Below are 24,044 nucleotides of genomic sequence, written 5' to 3'. Positions count from 1 at the left end.
CTAGCAGACAGTGATTTTGATTCTTTCTTTTATACCTCTAACTAGCCAAGTGATAAGAATACACCTAAATTCTTAGAGTATAGGCCTTGACAGACAGGCCTGAATATCTATATCCTAACACTGTGTGCCGCCGTTTCATTTGTGACAGGATGGGGAAAGAGTCATTGGGTGCAACCCACATTAGCTTGAGTTTTGTGTAGCTCCCTGGACACCGTGCTGTCAATCCTTCTCTCTGTCTTCGCAGCTCGGTTTCACAGCCTCCAGAAATTTTACAGTGAAAGCATGTATACATGACTGCAATTAACATTAATGGGCATTCAGGGTGTGATTCCCATGCATGCAGGCAAGATTGCATAATCACCTTATGGCAGGAGTTCCTCCACTTTGCAGAGAGCAGGTATAGGAAAAAAATACTAAGAAACATCTCTCCATCCTGCAGCTGTCCACGCCTGTTCTTTTACTGTACTGCCCTCTCTCTATGTGCAGTCCTCTCTCTACCACCATCTGAGCCTCTGTAGATTACACCTTAAAACCTTCCTTTCCCCCCTGCTAGATTACAGTTAACGATCTGTGGTCACGTCCACACTGCAGAGGTTTGCTGGCATAGCTATGACAGGCAGGAGTGTGAAAAAAACACACATAGCTTTGCCTGCAAAACCCCCAGTGTTGATGGCAACTGTGCTGACAGAAGAGTGCTCCTGTCGGCTTAGTTGCTGTTGTTTGGAGAGGCAGTGTGCTATGCCGACAGAAAAACGCCTCTGTCAGCATAAGCTCCGCCTACAGTAGCAGGCTCTGCCGGCATAGCTGCACTGGCAAAGCATTTGTATTGTAAACAAGGCCTCTGTCTCTGAAGCCTTTTTTGATACTTTGTGTTATGGACACTATAGGAATTCGGTATTTAGGAACATAGAAATTACCATGCTGGATCAGACCAGTGGTCTACCGACCTCAGCATCCTGTCTGACAGTGGCCAGTAACAAATGGTTCAGAGGAAGGTGCAAGAACCTCTCTCCCCACTGCCCTGCCCAATAATGGACACATTTTGCAGTCACATGCCTATCGAAGGAAGCTAAGGGGAAGAGAGAGTTTCTTTTTAAGCTTGTCTCTGTCACCAGCAGAAGCTGGTTCAATAAAAGATATTACCTCACCCACCTTGTCTCTCTCATATCCTGGGGCTGACATGGCAACCACTATACTACATACATTTCTTTTTAACATCAGGCAGATGAATCCCAGTTACCTTCTGCCTTGATACATTAGGGCCACTGGGCCCGTTCACAACTACCTTGCCCCTTGTATAGTCATCAGTGCAAAATGGGTGTAAAATACCTCCATTCTGAGTCTGTGGTCAGGTACACCCTTTGCACAAGGTGCAGGGCTAGTTTTCTGGGACCTATCTCCCTTAAAAATTTTGCACTGGACAGTTAGCATATCTGTGGATAATATTCATTCAAATGACTGATCCTTTTTTGAATTCTACTAAGCTCTTTGCCTCCATATTATCTTGTACTTTTACCTTGTATTATCCCCTTTCAGTATTTCTCTCTCCTTCTCTCCCACGTATTAGCAATAGTCTCAGAGGGCAGCAACATTTGTGTGTGTGTGTGTGTGTGTGTGTGTGTGGTTTAGCTAGTTAGTGTCTTACTTCGTATTTGCTAATTTGAACCATTATTGCAGGTGCTCAGACAATCATTTTTGACAATGTCATTGACCTCCGCTGGTTGCGTTTTCACAACACTTGAATGCATTAATATTGCTGTCCGTAGCATTTTAATTTAATTAGACCAGTAGCTGTAATCATCTGGGGGGGAAACCATTCACCCCCTCCTGCGCTGAACTGCAGCACCTCTGTGGTTTTCATTTGCCCGAGAAATTGCTGTGGCAGGGCATGAGAGGTGAGGGCAGGGCTCTCTTGCCCTACCGCTTGGAGATTCAGATTCAGTCCAAAGGGAGGAGGCAGGGAGGAACTGAACTCCATGAAATCAGTAAGGTCACTAAAACAATCTCTGCTCTCTGTGTTCAGGAAATGTGATGCTAATCTTTCCCCAGAGCTGCTTTGCATAAGGTCCATTCCAGAGAGCTGTGTTTGTTTTAATTTCTCTAATTATGGCTAGTGTGCTGATTATGCTGCTGTAGATTTGTTGTGAATTACTATAGTAATGGGATCAAAAATGTGTACAAGTCCACCATGGAAATTAACAAGGAGATAGAAATTGGGAGGTGGGGGAGAATTAATTCACCCTCCAGTGCTGCAGAGTTCCTGCTTCCCTGTTGCAGGGCCTAATCTTCCTCCCTGCATGTAGTCAGAGAACATGGTCTATGGGCCTGATCCAAAGCCCATTGAAGTCAATGGATGTTCTTCTGTTGACTTCAGTGGACATGGAATCAAACCCTGTGTGCAGGGGCAGGGCTTGGAAAATTTACCCAGTGCCACATTTGCTCACCAGGCTGAAATCCACTGGTCCCCCAGAGCCATGACCCCTCCTGCCCAGTCTCCCCCTACTCAAGTAACCTCTGCTGCTTGGGCCCAGTGACCCTAGTCTCCTGCTGGCTGAACTCTAGGGCTCTAATTAATGCCACTCCTCCCCAGAAATCTATCATGTCATGTGACATCACACACAAAAGAGGTCAATGACTGTGGGGTATGCTCCACCGTCAACAAATAACCTGTTTATACTGTTCCCTTTGCTAGCCCTCTGGTGGTTTGCTAGCGTAGCATTGGTAAGGCCTCTCTGCATGCAGCATCCTCTGCTGGGGTTGGTTGCCCCCTGCACTTCCTTTCCAAGTGGTAGAATTTCCCCTCACTCAGTGCCTCCTGTTCTATGGGGTGGGTGTGATGTCCTCCCACTGCCCAGTGCACATACTCCTACCAGCAGCCACCCAAACAACAACTGCCGTTTCCACCCCAAGAGATCTCTTCACCTTCCCCATAAGCGTTGGCTGCTGACAGAGGTGGCAGCACTTGTTGTCTCTGCAGACTCAGGCAGACATCACCACGTTGGTTCCAGTCAGTTTGTGCTCGGACTATTTATTTTTGCTGCCATGTATTTTTCTTTTTTAAATGAAAGCTTGGATTCTGCAGAAACTGATGGCCTTCACCGGGGAATAGGGTTGACAGGTGTCTGGTTTTCAACCAGAATGCCCGGTCAAAAAGGGACCCTGGAGGCTCCAGTCAGCACCGCTGACCGGGCCGTTAAAATTCTAGTCAGTGGCAGAGTGGGGCTAAGGCAGGCTCCCTGCCTGCTGTGGCTTCGCGCATCTCCTGGAAGCAGTGGCATGTGCCTCCTCCAGCTCCTATGTGTAGGGACAGCCAGGGTGCTCTGCACGCTGCCTCCCCCTCCCCCCAAGCCCTGGCTCTGCAGCTCCCACTGGCTGGGAACCGCCTGCGGACAGGGCAGTGTGCAGAGCCGCCTGGCCACACCTCCATATAGGAGCCAGAGGGGGGACATGCTGCTTGAGGTAAGCGCCGCCTGGAGCCTGCACCCCGATCCCTCCCACACCTCAACCCCCTGCCCTAGCCCTGATCTCTCTCCTGCCCTCCAAACCCCACAATCCCAGCCCAGAGCACCCTCCTGCACCCCAAAGCCCTCATCCCCAGCCCCACCCCAGAGCCTGCACCCCCAGCCAGAGCTCTCAATCCCCCTTCCCGCACCCAAACCCCCCTGCTCCAGCCCAGAGTCCCCTCCCGCACCCTAAACTCCTCATTTCTGGCCCGCAGCCCCAGCCGGAGCCCTCACCCCCTCCCACACCCCAACCCCTGTGAGCCACCCAGTGAAAATGAGATCGTGAGTGAGGGTGGGGAGTGTGTGCAACAGAGGGAGGAAGGATGGAGTGTGCAGGGGCAGGGCCTCGGAGAAGGGACGGGGACGAGTGTTCAGTTTTGTGCGAGTAGAAAGTTGGCAACCCTACCGGGGAAAGATTCCTGCTCACCCAGATTGAGAGGATATCTCAGTTGCAGGACAGAGGTACTTTCCTTCCTCACAACCTAAGAGCAGAGCTGGAACACCTGTGCAGCCTTGCTCCAGGACATCACTGCAGCCACAGGACTAAGCATTCCATGCCCAGGGAGCGAGGGTCAGTGGTAACAGAGTGAGAGTCCGGGAGTCTGAAGTCCTGTTCTTCACAGGGCAGTGACAGCAAATGTCCCTTGTAGGTAGTTCACACCCTCTGTTTCTCCTTATTGGCCTCTGTGTGATAGCTATCAAAGTCAAAGTTACTGTGTCTCCACCTGCTGGTGAAATAAGCTCATCAGGAAAGTAGAAGCAGGATTTTACCCTTTTCAAAGTCTACGTTAGTGGTTCTCAACCGCCAGCCTGCATGCCATTTGCATCCCAGTCAGCACACAGCTGTGGCCCATGTGACATCTTCAGGGCCATAAAGGTAGTATATATATTGTGTGGATGAAGCCCACATACCACATAGAGAGCTGCATATGCATCCCACAATGGTACATAGGTTGAGAACCACTGGTCTGACTGGAAGAGCAGGGAGTCAGGCATGGAGGGTGACACAGAGATCAGCAAACTGGGTGGCAAGCAGACACAATACACTCCCACTTATTCAAATGGCCTGGGGGACATCCGAAACTTTTGGAGTACCAGGTAGTTCTATTTGAGGTGCCGTTTTGATGTTTGCTTAATACGTTGTACTTTGTTAAAGGATAAAAATAAACAACTTTAAGTTTATTAAAACACCAAAATTGTGTTAAAACCACTGTGGACATAATTTTTCTGAATTATTAATTATCTGATTTACTGGTATTCGAATGCCAAGCCATTGATTAGCACTAACAGGTGCTAAGAGGCTAATAGAGAAGTTATAAGTGGGTGATTAATTGACATCTGGCTACATGAGGGACACACTGTGGATTTGGATAATTAGAATTTTCAGGTAAAGGGAATTAGCATAACTGGAATTATACTTCCACCGTTGGGAGCTAAGCCCTGGCACTGTGTGATATCATTACTTGTAGAAGAGGAGTGGCCTTTTATGCAATGATTGAGATTTGGATACAGGCCTTTAAAATATCCTTCTAGGGCTGCTGAGCCACGTCCGCCATCTTGCTATCCTGAAAGCTACTAGGCAGGTCATGTGTCGCTTTGTCTCAACGATTTAAAAATATTCAGTTGCAAAATGCGATATTTCCATCTTCTTCAGACTGTCCTATTATTGGAGCTACTTTTGCATTTGTGTACTAGATTGTCTTCAGTGATTGTTTCACTTCTACAAAAATACGTATCTACTTTTGCGCATGCAGCTTTTGGTGGATTTGGTGTGTAAGGACAAAAATAGGACTGTTGGACTTTTACATTTCCTTGTGGGAACTGGAAGTTGGAGATCATTACATGCTAGGGCTGTGACTTCTGGGGCTATGGCGGCCTAATATAAGTAGTTTTGAGCCTTGCGAAAAGCTGTTATTTGTAACTCCACCAAATTTCAGATTTTTGTTTTTAAGTGTACAAAGAGTACTGGAATTTTGCCTCCCCCACCCCCACTAGCTCCTATGACTTGTTCTGTGGTCTTCCCCTCCATGTTCCTGACTAAAACTTTCAAACAACCCACAGTAGATTCTGTACACAGAGGATTTTCCAAGATTTTCAGGCTGAACTCAGTGCAAGCTGTGACATGACTTTGGGAGTTTAGTCAGTGGTGTGTGAATGCTTGTGCAGCACGATGTGATCAATAAAGCTTGTAGTTACCTCACTTGGTGCTTTGATTTAAGGAGGTTCCAGTAACTGGGCACACAGTGTTGCCCGGATTCTATCCTAGGCTCTGATTCAGGGAAGTTCTTAAGCACATGCTTAAATCCATCCCTACCTCATAGAGCACTTAAACATGTGCACAAGGTTAAGTCTAGTGGGACTTCAGCATCTGCTTAAGGGCTGTCCTGAATAGAGATGTATCCCTAAAATGGTTAGCAAGCCTGATCTTTGGTTGGATGTCCAAATACTGCTGGGTTCCCTCTCCTAACAGACTGGGGGACAGTGGAATAAACCCCAGAGATGGGGTATCCCTGAAGGGTCTTCATTAAAGAATTAATGCATTCTAATCGGTGTGAGGTTTCCCTGGAAACTTTCCTAGCTCACTGTGAGCTGAAGGGAAGCCTTCCAAAAGCCAAGACAGCAGGAATTGTGCCAACCTGTGCATCCTCCTCATGAGTATATGGCTGCAGGCAAAATATTATGGAACTGTGATTTTGAAATTGTTTGTAGATTGCAATTATTTGAGGCTGATCATTTTGTCACTTGTGGGATTTGGTATTCCCAGTCTATTACAGCAGCTTGTGAATCTGGAATGTAATAGCACTTTGCTCTTTTATAGCACTCTTCACTAGCAATCTTCCCTTACAAACATTAATTAATGGAGCTGCATAGAATTGATGGAATTTGCCCAAGTTCATGCAGCAAGTCAGTGGCATAACTGGATAACAGAACCATGCATTCTGACTCCCAATCTGGTCCTCTAACCACTACCCCATATCCTCACCCACTATAGGCTTTACTGCAAAGGGAAATATGAAATTCATTGATTACAAAACTATTTATTTCCCCCTAACTATAGCATCTGCCCCTTTCAAACTGTCACAGACCAGCTCTTCAGCTGGTGTAAATCACTGTAAATCCATTGAGTTCAGAGGAACTACACCAATTTATACCAGCTGAGGATCTGGCTGCATAACCTTAAAATGATGACACCTACCTAATTTTCATAGTACGTTTTGTTTTATAGATCCCATAAAGGAAAGTTAAGTAATTTTGGAGATGTGAAGATTTTAAATGCATCCTAAAATGGGATGGACGTAACAAACACATCCTGAAAGTGTGGCTTGAAAACCAATTCAGCAATCAAATATGACCCTCTGCATTCACATTTTTATTTAACCAGAGTGTTGCGCAGTGGCTGACGCCCAGGATTAGGGTAGGTCACAGAACTAGAATGATACTTGCTCCTTTCCCACTCTGTTGCTGACTCGCTGGGTGAACTTGGCCAAATCACTTATAGCCTCATTTTCAAAGGAGCCGAGCAACTCTACCTGCTGCTGACTTGCTCAGCACTTTGGAAATCTGTCCAGTAGTAACTGTGCAGTGTTTAGGGAGGGCTTCATTTTCAGGATGCATTTGCTAAGTCTGTTCTACTTTAGGATGCACTTGCTGTTCTTTTTTTAAGAAAACTTAGCTCTGAAATTGCTTAGCTAATTTGGGCCTTAGTCTTTCTATAACTCAGGAGACCCATCTGTAAAATGGGTTTACCTAATGTCTTCAAAGTCTCTTTAATCTTTGGCTTAAGGATGCTGTAGCAGGGCATAATATTACTATGGGAGGAGATTTTCAAAGCCACAAATGAGAGTTGGGAGCCTACCTCCCACCTGAGCATTTGAAAATCTCCCCTGCAATTTTGGCTGTTTCACAACCTGCTATTGTAGTCTGACCTGTAATGGAAATATTGACTGTGACAAAATGATCATGCCCACATTTTTTTTCATAACAATTTTGGTGTCTTTTCTACCTGTCCTGAATATAGGATGTTAAAAAACAGTGGATCAGGTGCATTTACTTAGCAATCTCTATGAAACTGCCCTTTTTGGTATAAATATTGTTTAAAGCACCATAGGCTAAATTATACCTCTAAGAGGAGGAGATGTCTGGAGAAGAAGGGGGTGGTGGTTTGAGGCATTATGGCTTCATATAGCACAGCACCTCCTGGGTGCTGAGGAAAATGCAGTGAGGAGTGAGTCCTGCCTGCTACAGACATAGCCAGTACATGCCTCCCGTGATGTCCAGTGGGAGAGGCCTTTGTGGCTCCTAGTGTTCCTCTCTGAAGCCCTGATTCAGTAAGGTGTTTAAACGTGTGCCTCAGTACCTAGCTGAAGTGAGGCTTGAGATGCTAGCATCACTTGCAAGACAGGATCCCCACCCCTGCATTACAGGTGGGAAGGGACTTCTTGTTGCCTCTCTTTCCTCTAGAGCAGTAGTTTCCAAACTCCTCCCCTCCACCCCCCATCCAAGAACTTCTTTGGCATCTTACTAAGGGTCGCAGATCCCTTTCATTTCTGTACTACCAGAAGGCCCTCGCCAGCCTAGGAACGCCCCCGCCAACGTGACCTCACACACGGTGCATGTGAGATCATGCTGTGCAGAGGGCGCTAATTTGAGAGCAAGATGGTGTCCTTCATGTGGCAAAAGTTCCGGAATGAGGTTCTGGCACATTCTGGCCCTGTCTCAAGGGATGGACCCTCCTCATAACCCACAGCTGGCCTCCAGGTGTCTGAGGACCCCACTTTGTGAACCACGGTTCTAGAGCACTGGGTTTCAACCTTTTTTCATTTGCAGACGCCTAAAAAATTTCTAATGGAGGTGCAGACCCCTTTGGAAATCTTAGACACAGTCTGTGGACCCCCAGGGTCCTCAGACCACAGGTTAAAAGCCACAGCACTAACGCATCCGTGCAGAGACAGGCATCATTTTGGCCCTATTTCAGCAGGGTTCCTCTCCTTTATAAATAGCTTTTTGCATGAATAAAATGGCAATCTGGAATGCAGTTCAGAACAGTGGATCACAGCAGGGAATGCTAGGAAGTGGTTGGTCTCATTTTCTACCATTTGTTATGCATGCGCCAACTCTGAGGGGGTGCCAAGCGCCAGTGAAAGTGCAGAACTTCCCCTGAGTACTATGGCGGGGACCTCATTGGAATGTGAAGCACTGAATCAGCCATCTTTGGTTGGGGTGTGAATACCAAAGCTGAACGGTCAAACTCCACATCCAGCTTTGTCCACCAGCTTTTTCACCATGTCAGATATCCACAGGGAAGAATGTCCCAGCTTTTTAACTAAAAATCCGGTGTGAATTTAATGTTGGTAAAAGGTGCTGTCATGAAAGCCCTGGAGACGGCACTTCTCCACAGAACAGAGATAAGCCTGGGGTTTTTCAATAGAACCTTCTCCACATTGCTCTACCAATATGTCTAAATCCAGAAGAGAAATTACATTGCCTGTAGGGGTCATTCATTCTCTGTGTATGCTCGGTCCTTGGCCTTTCTGCTGAGTCCATCAGCAAAGATGCTAAAGAATGTTAATTGTAATGGTGGTTTTTAGAATGTTGATTTTTGTTTATGGGGAATCTGAACTGAGATTAACCATGCATTTCATGTGGACCACTGAGCAGCTAACCGATCTAGGTCAGATTGCCCTGAACTTGGTTTGAAGCCATGGCTAGAAGGTGAAAGGCCCTCCTCTCAATTCCCGTTGTTGTCTAGTGCCCCTTGGAATTTTCTCCTTTCATAGCTTTAATTTCTATTTGAATCATGTTGTCAGGAGTAAGAAGGACTTTCACGTTCCCTGTTTAGATTGGTTATAGGGCCAGCGTTCCGTTCCGCAGATGAGCGTAAGGCTGTCATTCTGGTTCCATGGCATGCTATTGTTTGTAAAGGAAATAACTTTCTTTTTCTTGCCAGTAGGTTTGTCCTTTTCCATTAGACAGACACTGTGGTGAGGGAGGGGCTTGGTGGTGATAGCTTTTACTTCATCCCCACTGAAATTATGAAATGAGCGAGCATAGCTCCTTTTGTTCACATCCGTGCTAGTTATACTACCATCATCAAAAATGCCACCACTCAGCACAGCTCTGGGAAGTAGCACGCTGAACCAGCAGGGGAGTGTACACCAATGATTTCTGTGCTCCTGCAAATATTGTGGCTTACTTTATTTACAAAGGGTATAATTTGAGTTGTGATTACAGTACATGTTTAGAATATGGAGGAAATTTCCCACCAGATCAGATCAAATTTTGATCTTAGGTTTCTGGACAAATTTGTTAGGGAATAAAACTGAACGAACAAAAGACTGCGGAATTAACATGACTTTTGCAAATCATCCATCTGATAACTCTGTTTGTATGTTATATCCCTGTCTCCTGCTCTGTGTCTATCTTGTCTATTTTTAGACCCGATCCGGCTGTGTGATCCACATGGGCAGCCTGCTCTGTCTGCATGGATTTTAATGGGGCTCTGTGAAGGCACTATAGTCTGCCTGCATGAATCGCAATGCAGGACTTTCTGTTCAGCACAGGGCCATGTCTTACTCTGTACGTGTGTGTGCGTATGGAGTACCTAGTGCAATGGGGCCTTGATCTTAGCGGGACCTTTAAGCGCTACCATAATACTGATACATATTGAGTAGTAATAATAATACGAAACATCTTGTTTAACTGTGAGTCTTGTGCAATAGTGAGATAAATGTTACTGTATGTTGAAGAAAGTGGAAATGGCTCCTTTTATTATGCTGATTTATTTTTTGTTTAGAAAAACTACTGCAGTCCTCTGAAGTAAATACAGAAGTGAACAGCAATATAATATGGTTCTCTATAGCAATGTAAATACTACAGTAAATCAACTAATTACTCAATTTTGGTAAATGGTCTGAAGATTTAAAGTGCTAAATATTTAATAATTATGCCCAGATGCTGTTATGAGATGTAGTGCTTTGGGCATTTACTGTAGAACAGTGTGTGGATAAAATACACACACACACGCATATATATATATACGCCCCACTATCAGATTTACATTGACTTGAAAATCCTCCCCATCTCTTCACCTCTGTTATTTCCCCTTTCCCCCTTCAGAAAACTTCTGAGAAAACCCAGGGAAACTTATTAGGCTTTAGCAAGACGAAAACCATCACCTTGAAAACTCTCTCTAGTCCCTGGCTGCAATTTGCAGGGTTGGAACTTCCAGGGATTTGAATGTCACGCCTGCAGAGCTATAGAGCAAGTGGACCAATTGCACTCTGTGTGGTTCCCTAGCCAGTCTGGTGCATAATAAATGCTATTCGCCCCCACCACTCATACACACTTCCTTCCTTCCACCCACTTCCCCCTCCTGTCCCCTGTTTTAGTTTCACACCTCTGTTCCAAAGTTCACATTGTCCCCTCTCTCTCTCTCTCTCTCGCCTTCTTATTTTTAATAGCAGGAAAGAATTTCCTACACACCTCCAGCGAGCCCAGTAGTGAACTACCCTTCCTCATCACCACTACATGTCCCAGTGCCTCGAGCGATCAGGATGGAGGAAGACGCGATCAGACTGCCGGCACACCTGCGTGAGTGTTTGAGTGGTGGCTCACCTCTTGGATTGAGGAGGGAACGGGGAGGAGGAAGTGGTTAATCTGTAGAATGGGATGGGGGAACTCCATAGCTAGACATTGAGAAAGCACTAGCTGTTTGTCTTTTAAAACACTTTTTTTTTTTAAGAAAGGAAATCGCTCAGAAACACAGTGAAAACGTGCTGTTCCCCACATTATGTGTTCATTTCATGTGGCAGGAAAAATGCATAGGACTGAATTCAACCATGACTTTCACTTCAGTAGAGTTACCCCAGGGATAAATTTGACTCAGCAAGATCACCTTGGGTGGGATGAATCTCTCAGGGTTGGATCACTTGGTGATGTACTTTGGTTCTTGTCAACACTTCTCCAACTCTGGTCGGTGAGTGTTTTTGAGCTGATGATGGTCCTCAGTGTGTTTACTGGTCACAGTCAGGCTCTTCACTGCAGAGTGTGAATACCTGCAGCTGTAAAGCCGGAGGAGTGAGCATAGCACGATGCTTGCCAGGGTGCTTTACGTCCACAAAGAGAGGCTAACATTGGGACCAAAACTGGAGCAGATGGTGGGGCCAGAGCCTCATCTCACTGAGGTAACTTGCTGGTTGCGGGGCAGGGCAGTGATAGGTGAAACAGAGTGAAAAAGGAGCCAGTGGAATTTTTCTTGTTTACATACAATTATTCATTTGTTAAACACCACGTCCTTAGGTGCTTCGGCAAGACAGACAGTAACACTGTATTCTAGTTGCCGCTGGATTGATGTGGAGTGGGAATGACAAATGGAATTGAGATTTTGGAGGGGAGATAGTTCATGACACACATTTTTTCTTAAAAAACATTCCCATTATCATAAAGCATTTGAATCCCTGCCCTAAATTATCCTTCAGGCACACTCCTTTCCTCATCCCAGGGACAGAACCCAGTATTTCAGTGCTTCTAGGGTACTGGTCTACCCCCCTCTTTGTCCCATGTTCACACCAGGTATTATGTCCTAAACTTGCCCTTAATTCACATCACCTATTCCTATTGCATCTACAATGCATCTGTTTTTGCTGCTACTGTGAAACCTGTTTTTGCCTGTTGCTTCTTCCTCTGCTGCCATTCAACGCGGGTAATACCATGTGATTAGCTTGCTGGAAAGAATGTGTGAACTGTCACTCAAATTCACTCCCATTCGGCTGGCATGAAGGTTTCCTTCTGATAGGAAATTTTTGACCCAACTTTGATTGGGAAGTGTGTTTGAAATCCACAGGGCATCCCTACCATTAGTACCTTGCATTTCTATACCTGTCTGATTTGTCGTGGAGAAAAACCATTACAGATTATTCAATAAATTTATTTGGAAGATTCTTCTACCACACCAATTTTTCATATAGATTGCAAACTCCATGGATTCAGGGAACACATAGTCTTCCTTGTTCACCACATTGGAGCCCAGAGTTTTGACTCTCAACATATAGTTATTATTGATTTATGTACTATATTGCTGAACTTCCTTGATTTTTTGAGATTAATTCATAGATATGAAGACTGCAACGGACCATTGTGAACATATAGACTAACCTCCAGCATAACTTAAACCACAGCATGTCACCTCATGATTTCTGCAGCTAGCCCATAATTTTTTATTTGAGCTATAGCACATCTTTTAGAAAGACATCCAGTTTTGATGTAAAGACTTTAAGTGTTAGAGAATCCACCATATTTCTCAGTAAATTGTTCCAGTGACTAATTACTCTCACTGTTAAAAATGTTTGCCCTATTCTAGTCTGAATTTGTGTAGCTTCTACTTCCAACTATTGAATCTCATTATACTTTTTCTTTTGCTAGATACTATCAGAAGTCTCTTCCCCATGTAGTTACTTTTAGACCACGATGAGTTACCCCTTAACCTTTTCTTGGTTAAACTATATATATAAATTGAGCTTCTGAACTCTGTCACTATAATGCATGGTTTCCAAACTTCAGATTATTCTTGTACCTCTTTTCTGAAACCTTTCCAGATTTTTTAACATCCTTTTTAAAGTGAGGACAACAGAACTGGACATGGTATTCCAGTAATGGTCTCGCCAGTGCTGTATACAGAGATAACTAATCTTTCTGGACCTTGGGTAATAGGATTGAAATGGGATGCGGGATTAAGAATAAATAATTTCTGCTGGCTCCTCTTCTATTAACTAAAGATAGATCCAAATATTGTATCTTAGATCCAAAGCTGGACTTTCCTCCAAACGTAGGTAGGGTAGCTTGAATTGGGCATTTTAGTTCAGTCCATAATAGAAATAGGGGCTAGTTGTGACATTCAGATCCAGATCATGGTTTGGGTCTATCTTTGCTTTTAATCTTCAGCACTTGGCTGAGATTCAATAGCTGATGATCTTCCCCTACCCCACTCCCCCTTCATACAGTTATTTCTGAAGGCAACAGGAAGATCTGGTACAGTTTTCAAGTCACAGCCACTGAGCAGAACTATTCCCATAGCGTAGTCTAATGACTCTTAGCAAAACACAGTTAGAGCCCAGTTCTAGCCTTAACAGACAAATTAATAGGGCTATTTTCTGCTTTCATTTACACTCCTAGCAAACCAGTGGGGTTCAATAGTGTGGCATGGGTATTACTGAGAGCATAATTTGCCCTAGGGATTGGTTTTGCCTTCTTGCTGTACTGGAATAGGCTCAAATATATTCTGCATTTGAAGGGAGAAGACAGAAATGAAAAGGAATGTCCTTGATTAATATGAAATGGGCTCCCTGGATTTAGACAGAGTGTTTTATGCCTTTCTATAATAATGCCTCTATTTTAATTTTTAAGAGTACTCTTAAGGCAGTAACAGCCAATAGCGCCAGGACAATTAGGGCAGTAATTTCCTTCAGTGTTGTAAATCAGTCCCAAGTGTTTGGTGAGCAAATGGGCTTCAGACAGGTGACAGGGAAAGGATTTGCTCCAGGAACTGAAGTGACGGGAGTAAGAGTGGGGAAGGGGAAGGAGTGGAATGCAGCTTCCTGTCCACTACAAGTATAGGGAGAGCTCCCTCACCTCTGCGTTTGGTGCTGTTGAAAGTCTAGGGAGAGTCCCCATCTCTCTGGCTGGTGTGGAGAGCTCCCTCTACCATTTCAATCTACTGTAAACCTTGATTTGCTCTCCCTCTCTGAGCCTCTATCCCCACCCCAATAATATGGAAGCACTATGTAATAAAACTTAATTTTGTACTGTGAGGGTCCAAAATCCTTTCTCCAAAAACACATTCCTCCCTCCAAGACTTTTGTCCTAGGCACCCAAACATATCCCTGCCATCTAATACTCATAATATTCCCCCTAACTTCCACCTTTCTGTTGCCAGCTGCTATTATGGCATTGCTGGCCACCCAGCAGTGAGGAGGGTAGAAGGCCTGGTGTCCCCCACCACTAGAATTAATGTCATGCCAGGGCTCAAGCCTCTGGTAGACCCAGAGAGTAGTGTAGTTGCCAGTTTCTCCTGTGTCCTAACCATCTATTGGCAGATCAAGCATGCCACTGTGACAGATATGATGCTATCCTGGACAAACCTTATTGAAAAAGTTGATATATCATTGTTGGCCAGGGATTGTATGTAATCCCTTGGGGGAGGGGGGACCACAGACTTCCAGGAACTAAGAACAGTGAGGGGGTTGGTTGGTCAGATTCACTCAGGTTGTAACACCTCCAGAGAGCTACCCGCACCTGGAGAGAGGCTCAGATATACTGGTTCATACTGGATTCTCCAAGGACCAACAAAGAAAGAAAGGAATTTTGGTTAAATAGCCTGAGATAAAACTGACGTGGGGCCTTCTTTCTGATCCTGCAAATGGACGGGGCCCTCTGTCCAAGAGGGCCCCAATCCTTAGGGAAGGGTTGGAAGGATTTGGCCTACCGAGTCCCCATAAGGCTGAGGGTGCTTGTTATGAACTAATAGCTATAATGAACTTACCAAAAAACTCTTTGGTGGGGAAAACCATTGAGAGCCCTTGTTGGAGTGAGGGGGTGATCCCTGGTAAGCTTATTAACCCCCATGTCAGTTCTTTTATTGTTTTTAATATGTTTTCTCTGTAACGCTTTCACCTTAAGAATGAAAGAGCTATGTGGTAACCCACCTGTTTACTGTCTCTGAGGAGTAAAGCAAAGCAGGCCTGCTTAGGCAGTCTGACTTTGCTGGGGAATTCACAGTATAGGGAGGGAACTGTGCAGCCTGGAAATTCCCCAGTCAGGAGTAAGAGAGACGTGTGTCTCCACACAAGAGAGATGACAGCTTAGGAGCTGGAAGCCTAGAGTGGGTGTCCTTGCTGAACCATGGAGGGAGAATAAAAGGTGCAGTTACTCTGAACTATGACAGTCAACTCTGCAGTTTGTGTTTTCTCTATCAGCCTGCAGAGCTGATGGACAAAAAGGATGGCCCAGTTGCTAGTGAATGTCCTTGGGTTGTGGAAGACCCAGAAATTAATTTCCTTCTCTGCCACAGACTCCTTGTGTGAACTTGGGCAAGTTGTGTAGTCTCTCTGTACCTCAGTTCCCCATCTGTCACATGTGGATAATAGCACTTCCTTACCACACTGGGGTGTTATGAGGATAAATACATTAAAGACTGTGAAGCACTCAGATATTGTGGTAATGGGGGCCTAATAAGTACTTAGATAAATAGATATCCTGGAGGTACTTGTAAATCCCTTTTCTGACCTGAGGGATGCCACAAAAATCCAGTTTCTCTGCATTCTGTGTTTAAAAGGGCTCCCCTCCCTGTCTGGTACAATGCCATTAAGTGCTGTCTTCCTGCACTTTGGGTGATACCCTGTGTTGAGTGGTTCTTAGAACTGGACAAAGTGTAAAAGAGAGTACTTAAGAGAAGAGATAGGTCAGAAAACCTTTCCCTTATGTATGTCATTATGCACTGAAACATAAGACAAACATCTTTTAAAGGAGCTTTTCATCTTTTTTACAGTGCAAGAATAAAATGGCTATTTTGCCGCCTTCTCTGCACCGTCAGCAATGACTGCTGTGTTGGAATGTTCTAAACCTGCTATGATTCTCTTTGCGCCCCTTTGGATAGAGAGATGCCACCGCATGAAGCATAGAAATATTGAAGCTATAGAAGGAAAGGAACTGTTAACACCCCCATGTTCCCTGTTGTACCTGCTCTACTACTTTCTGCAGTTCAGTTTTAATCTCCAAGGGGTTTTCACTCCTTCCCTTAAGAGGCTATTTCAGAGGCTAATAGGTCACAATCTAACAGGTCACACTGTCAAGAGGTTCCTCCTGACACTTCATATACTCCTAGTTAGACCCACCCTACACAGTTCCGCTCTGTTCTTCGTGTTTATGTCTTTCATATGTTTGGAGATCATATGTCTCCCATCTTAGTCATAGTGAGGCAAACCATACATGTGTAGCTCTTTTGAAAGTCATTAATCAATCATTCATGCCCCCTGTTTGTTGTTGTTACTCTTCTTAGAACTCCCCACAACTTATCTGGTACTGCGATGCTCAGAACTGAACACAATGTTCCAGATGCTGTCATACCAAAACCATGTAGAGAGGAACTCTGACATCCGTGCTCCATAATGCAAAGTATTCTCTTTTTTGGGTGGTGGGAGAAGAGAGGCTTTTAAAATAATTGGGGTCTAATTGTCAAAGCTGCCCAGTACCTGCAGTTCCAACATACTTCAAAAGCAGTTGCAGGTACTCTGCGCTCTTCAGTTTCCAGCCCTTAGTGTTTTTTAGGGTCTGATTGGCTCTGATGAGCTTCCGCGCTTTTTAACAGTAGTGGTATTGTACAGCATTGAAACATGTCCATCTTCAGCCAGTGAGGTTGCTTGATTCTTTAAACATGCCGGTGGTCCCTCGCTGTAGCGGTAATAATAGACTGTTCCATTGCCCATGTGGATAGGAGAGAGGAACTGCTAATTTTAATTCTCTACAATGAAAATATTAATGAGAAGTATTTAAATATCAGGAAGTGCTTTGCATGCACACAGTTTCATCTATCTTTGCATGAGTAGCTGAATTCTTGATTCAGATGAGACCAAACCATTTGCTCTTGCCTGGTTATGAACTCCTTATGGTCTCACCCAAATTGCCCATATGATGTCACCGCTCTGTGAAAAGAGGCTTTGCCTGATCCGTTTATTAACTAAGCCATAATGTGTGGTGGTGAGTAGTACATTTAAAGGGATGCTGGATCAGGTATATTCTGAAGCAAAGCTGAGGCATTTACCAGATCTCAAATCAGTTTATTGTGAGTGTCCTACTACTGACCGCATAGTATTTCTCATATGCATCATTTGTTTTTAAGTGCATTTTTTTCAAAGGAAAGCAGGAAACAGTTAGGAGATGGGTGAGAGATAGTCACACTGTCATCATTGCATGGGATCCATTTTTCTGTGTAATGTCTATTAATTATGTTTCTCTATTTATTAATCTGTTGGCACCTGTTAGTTATTCTACAGTTTTGGCTAGCAGTCAGAAAAGCCACTTCCAAGTGTTAGACATATGGTTATTTAGTTACTAGAATCTTCAGTGCATTGCACTGCAAGTGTATAGAAAGAAAGGAAGAAAAAAAGAAAAAGAAAACCCTTCACCCTAAGCCTTATTTAAAGCAATAAAAATATTTGCTTTGGAAGGATCCTTGTGGAACAAAACTGATTGACGCACATTCAGGGAAATAAAATAAACGCTATATACAAGACAAAGGGATTTTGAGAGATGCCCAGAATGTTAAATTAATGACTCTGGAACTAAGCCTGGTCTCACTGAAATTAGTGATTAAACTCCCATTGATTTTAACCGGACTTGGATGTGACCCTTTGTGTAATCTTTTTCTGCCATGTGCTGATTGGCTAGTTTGCCCATTCCCTCACAGCCACTTAATCTCAGCCTGGCTCCACATCTGCTCCTTGTACACGCCTACACTCCTCTGCCCGTCTTCCTTATGCCCTTTCCTTCGATGGCCCCTTTCCCATCATTTCCCTGTCTGTTTAGCTAATCCACTTCTAACTAAACTTCAACCCACGCCAAAGAAAAAAGTCCTGGCATTAACGTGACTTTTGATGCCATAGCATTGTTTGTTGTGTTTGCATGTTAGACCTCTGCCCCTACCTGGTGCCTGTCTTGGCTAGTTAGATTGTAAATTCTCTGGGGCAGGGACTGTGTACTATTCGGTGATTATACAGTGACTCACACAATGGGGATACAAGTCTGGTTGGCCCCTAGGCACTGCTGTACTAAACATAATGAATAATTTCTTGGAGAAGGAATATGTTTTAGTGATTAGAGCATGGGACTAGGATTCAGGGGCTCCAGGGCTCTATTTCTGGTCCTGCTGCTGAGCCACCCAGGCTATGTCTACACTGCATTGTAAACCTGCTTCTTTGCGGCCCGGGCCTGGCAGGAACTCGATATTTCCAGTCCACACTGCATTGTAAACCTGGGTTTACAATTGCAGGACCTGGAGCTTACAGCCATGCTAATGCAACCATACTGTGCTATGCAGACCTTTTGACTCAGGTCTGCGGCTTGACTTGTATCCACACTGCAAAATGACAGGGCTTGGGCCAGAGTCACAGCAGGACTCAGGCTGTAAGTAACCACCCTGCCCCCCGCCCAACAGGGTCCTATGTCACAGGTACTGTGTGCTTGCTGACCCAAGTCAGACTGATTTGTGTGTGGATGGAAGTGGGGCTCGGGCTCAAGCCTGATTCAGAGCCTGGCTTAGTGTGTAGCTTAGCACAGACTTCCCGCAGAAATTAAGTGATTTAACCAAGAAGGCTCTGTGCTTCATTTTCCCCATTTGTAAAACGAGGATTATAGTATAGCTCACACAGGGATAGATTTTCAAAGGCCCAGTTAGACACTCAGTTGAGTTTGAAAATCTCCCCCAGGTCTGAGGTGAGACTTGATTAATATTTGTCAAGTGCTTGTAGTATCACAGGGCTTTGTCATACAGTACCTTGTTTATGTAATAAAAACGATAAAATTTAACAGTTACAAAAAATAACAGACTATTGTTTAGGCAGCTCTACTACTATTTTGAACTTCTCTCTGCCAGTTTCAAAACACTGGACAGATATAAATGAATTAAGCCACACAACTACCCTCGGACATAGGAGGAATAAAGCTCTGAAAAGTAAAGATAAAAATGCAGTGCTTTATTGCTTTCCTATAGGAATGGCAGTGCAAAATCAGTATGGAAGAGATGCAAAGGGAGACATTTAATTTGCAACAAGCTTAGCAGGACAGCTCTTCACTAGGGGAGAGCAAGACTTTATTATTGGCCCAGTTGGGAAAGCTGTGGCCTATGGACCAGGAAGATCTTCATTTGAATTTCCCCTGGAGTAACATGTGGACATAGGTAGTGAGTTGAACCACCTTGCCACTGGGGACGCCAACAAGGGCCTGATCCAGTGCCCATTTATGTGCGTCACCAGTGACTTAAATGGGTGCAGAAGTGAACCCCAAACTGGTTCCATCTCCTCTAGTATCTGGCCACCAGGGCAGATGTATCATGATTAAAATTTAAAAAATTGGTGTTGGAAGGCGTTGTTGTGAGCAGGCGTCTGCTGTTCAAGCAAGTAGTTTGCAAAAACACATTGTTGTTGTCTTACGTGCTTGTGACACAAACCCAGTTGATGCTGTGGTTATCCAGATTGTCACTCTCCGATGGAAATGCATAGAAAGACACATCCCATTTTCTCTCCTCTCTTGCCCCAATGGGAGCTCACAAGGCAAAGTTGCGAGGGGATAGGAGCCCTGTGTTTCAGTGCATGGACAACTGGCTGCTCAGGACCAGTGGTGCCATGCCAGTCTATTGCATACGTGGAAGGTCTCACCACTGACTTCACCACTGACTTTTTAGTCTTTTAAAGCATGCACACACACACATATCTCTCTTCACAGAGGAACGAGGGTGTTGTCACTTTAATTTGGGATTCAAGCAGATCGCTGTGGAATTCCCCTAGAAAGTGTGAGGAAAAATCCAAAGCAAAAGCAGCAGGACATTTATGGTATTACTGGGCTTAAAGCATTTTTAGCCTTGTCTTAAAGCGATGATGTCAAGTTCAGTGAAACCTAAAATTAACTTGTTCTTCCCCTTCCACCCTCATATGTCTCTGTATATTTTTTTACATTTGTGGGCTCACTTTTTCCTAAGAAAAATTCAGTGTCAGCAGCTCAACACTCACAAATAACCCTATAATAAAAAAAGAAACAAGAAACTGTGTGTATGCCATGACTAAGGGATCCTTCAACAACAAACCAGCATGTGGAAAGGAATCCTTCAATAACAATAGAGCACTCATGCTATGACGACCCGTCAATAACAAATAACTTGTGTTATGAGCAGTCTTACAAGGTCAAATGAGCATGCACTGCCCAGCACTCGCAAGCAGCTAGGTAATAACAAACTAATGCACGCATGATATATGCAGGCAGGACAATCTGTGAGGATGAACCAAACTTCAAGATCAAGAGTTAATATTAATAATTGAGCTTTTAAAAATTATGCAGAATATCTTACATGTCCTTTTTAATGGTTGGGTTTATTTCTGCTGTATACCTAGGTCCTTATACAGCCCCCATCTCCATAGCATCGGAGCGCCTCACAAGTATTAGTGTATGTAACACACAACTACGAGGCTGAGAGGCATTATTATCCCCATTTTACAGATGGGGAACTGAATAGCAGAAGCATTCACTGACTTGCCCAAGGTCACATGGGAACTCTGTGGTTGAGCTGAACCCATACCTCTTGAGTTCCAGTCCACAGCCCTTACCCAGAGACTATTCTTCCCCAGTCCCTCTCCAAAAATGTACAATAGGCAAGAGCGTAAGCACAATAGCTGAACACACAGCATCATTCTTTTACGTATCTGTGGCTTTTCAACAGGGCAATGTGGGGGAGGCAGTGGAGGGTACAATTGGTGCCTGTCCATTCCACTCCTGCTTGGTACAATAGCCAGCAGTGAAGCAATAGAAAGAAACTTTAGAAAATGCACACAAAGTTCCCAGTTCTATCCTCAGCTGCCTGCACACAATTCCCATTGAAGTTAGTGGGCTTCGACCTATGTCTGTGAGGGGAGAATTTCTCCTATGGTGCTTGAGGCTGACATTAACCACTTTGAATTTAGGTTTTGCTTTATGCAGACCCAGCGGTGCTTGTAAAACGCCTGCAATTCATTATGAGTCATTCATCCTATAGAACTGGGCTGTAGTTTATGGTGTTGCAGGTTAATAAATAGCCACTAATGGCTGGGCTTTCCAGAGTCAGAACACCAGGGATAGTCACTTGGCACCACTTCTTTGCTTGTGAATCTTTTAAAAAATCTTAAGACCAGGCTAGCACTGACCTGACAGGTTGGTTACATTTGTTCAGTGCATATGCCTGACAGGGTTCAATCTCCGTACACTCGTTCACTGAAAGCTAGGCCTGGCTCGCATTTACAGCAGGGTCAAGCAGGTGTGCAGCACTTAAATAGAATAGAAAATGGAAACACTGAATTAAGAATCGACCAGCTACACTAAATGTGTCCATTCTGGTGAGCATCTGAACCTTAAGCAACAAACTCTTTCCCGCTTATTTTCGAAGCATGCTGGCTTTGTCCAGGGGGTTCTGCAGCAGTAGAAGGAAGGCCTGATGGAATCCTTCCCTGAGGCTGTAGCAAATTGCTCCCAGCCACTACTGCTGTTTTTGACTCAGAGGCAGCTAAGCCCTTGCCATATGGGGGTTTGGCCAGTGGATCCTTGTAGCTGCAGCTCCACTGGGCAGGTCTTATTTATTATTTGTGTTTCACAGTAACGTGTGAGGCGCTATGTGTGCACCTAAGAAGACATGGACCGTTCTACTAAGAGCAAACAATCCTGCACCCATCCCCTAGCTGGCCCTCCTCCTATCCCAGCCCTGTAGCATACTGAAAGTGTGGAACCCTTGCGTAGACTTTTGGCAGTATGCACTCCCTGCTCAGTGGAATGGCACTGGTTTCACTGCCTGTTGGATGGGGGGAAGAGGGGAGGAAGCAAGGAACGGGGGACGTGTTTTTAAACACAATTAGCGGATACAAAACTGTACCCTGTTTGTCTTGATCTACACTAACTGGTCAGCTGTAGTCATTGTGTGTCTTAACTGGGCTCTTCACCACAGTGATTAATTGTGATGACATTTTCTAGTTGAAGATATGCCCTAAGTGCATGAATAGTTGGGAAGGAGATGCTGTGTGGTTAAGAAATGGTGCTGCAGGTACTAGAGAAAGAGGTGGGTTTTTTTAAACCTTATTAATTGAGTTCTCAGCACTTTTCTCTGTCAGTGCTTTGGAAGGATTTTATGTTTCCCTCAGGTGACTTAAAGGCTTCTAGTTTGCAGTGCAGACCTCCTAGTGGGGCTGTGACCTGGTCAGAAGCACTGACTCTTTTTATTTAAACCCACCAGCACCCAAAATACACAGTATATTTTTGAAGGGAAATTTCCTTTTTGGGTTTTTGTGCCTCTGAAAGAATTTCCGATGTAGGCAGACAGTAATTCCCAGCTACATGCTTCCTGATAAGGAAGCAGTTTCAATAAATGCAGCTAAAAATAGCTACCTTTTTATTTTAAAATACTTCGAGAGCTTTGTTTACCCTTTCTTTCTGTTTGCTGAAAGAGGGGTTGGCTTAGGATCAGAGTTTCAGGTTTTTCACCTTTGGGCTCCATAGATCTATAACTTCAGATTCTAATTGCATTGACTTAGTCTTTTATCTTTACAAGGCAGATAAATTGAGTTAGGTGAAGTTTAGAAGGTGTGTGCATCCGTCTTTTGCATAAGATCTTAGAAACCAATGTCCAATCACAGTTGCATGGGGGGCATTGAAGACCCCAGGGTACTTTTCATACAAGCAGACGTTTGCTCAGTGTTTTGAGCAAAACTCATCCTGCCTTTGCTGTGTGCTGGCTTAAGCCCCAGAGGAGGCTGAATTTTGGTGCCCCTGTATGTATATAGTTTCTTAAAGTGCTTCATGGTCTTTCAGAATTAATGCACTATATAAAAGTCCATTATTTTTATGTATTATGGAGGTGCCATATAGTGGCTCCATAGTTCTGGCTTAAATAGGCTTAAAATTGGGCATTCATTCCTGTTTTGTTCTAAAAGTTGGTTTCCGATTGGTGTGGAATTTTGCACAGAGTTAGTTTTTAAGCCTTTTGAATTTCTCGTCTAATTTTTGTTTGGTTTCTCTTCATGCATTTTTAATAGGAAGTCTTTGAACTTGGGCTCTGGGTGAAATTTGTTCACAGCAGTCCTACTTTTATTGTTGACCAATATATCTTATCAAACATTGTCTGTCTACACAAAACTTGATAGAGAGGGGACCCTGAGTAAATCTGATGCAATAGGTAACTTTTAAAAAAAAACAAAATCTTTTTTAAAGTTGGATTTAAGGTCACTTTTACATATTGTTCATGTTATGACTGAAAATGTCTGCACTGTGCACACAAACTTGATTGTTTTATGGGGCTTGGGCCCACATTAAACCATCTCCATCAAGAGCTACATGTCACCGTCAGATTTTATCCTACACTAGAGAAGGGTTCACATTGTGCTGCTGACACAGGAGGGTTCATGTCCGGCTGTTCATGGCTAAAATATAATCTGTCAGCAGCTGCACTTCTACAGCCCTCCCACCTCCCCTTTAAGCATTAAAAAAAACCTAGGAAATTAATACACAAAAACCTTTGCTCTGAAGCAGTTAGCGCTGCCACACACAACATACCAGACACAAACCAAGAGAAATGAAGGAATTGAAAAGGTAAGCCACTTTAACAGCACATACCTTCTACTACTCCACCTGCAAATAATTTACCATACCCACTACTATTCTACACCACAGACCATGCACTGCAACCTTAACTCTGCGCCACTGGGGATACCAACCTTACATCACCCCCTTATACTGCCCTTCTGCTCACAACCCTTTACCAAA

General features: G+C 44.2%; 1 protein-coding gene across 5 annotated transcripts in view; it reads left to right on the top strand.

The window, feature by feature from the left end:
* Positions 1-24,044, top strand: part of ETV6 (ETS variant transcription factor 6) — a 161,361-nt gene that overhangs the window by 48,358 nt on the left and 88,959 nt on the right. For 4 of the 5 annotated variants that reach the window (XM_077825407.1, XM_077825390.1, XM_077825399.1 and 1 more), the window contains exon 2: positions 10,964-11,093. In XM_077825407.1, the coding sequence (XP_077681533.1) occupies positions 10,964-11,093 (130 nt within the window). The remainder of the gene's footprint in view (positions 1-10,963; positions 11,094-24,044) is intronic. The other variant, XM_077825415.1, reaches the window with a different exon arrangement.

This window comes from Eretmochelys imbricata, chromosome 1 (genome assembly GCF_965152235.1).
Source record: "Eretmochelys imbricata isolate rEreImb1 chromosome 1, rEreImb1.hap1, whole genome shotgun sequence".
Lineage (NCBI taxonomy): Eukaryota > Metazoa > Chordata > Testudines > Cheloniidae > Eretmochelys > Eretmochelys imbricata.
This window is presented reverse-complemented; position numbering and strand designations above follow the sequence as displayed.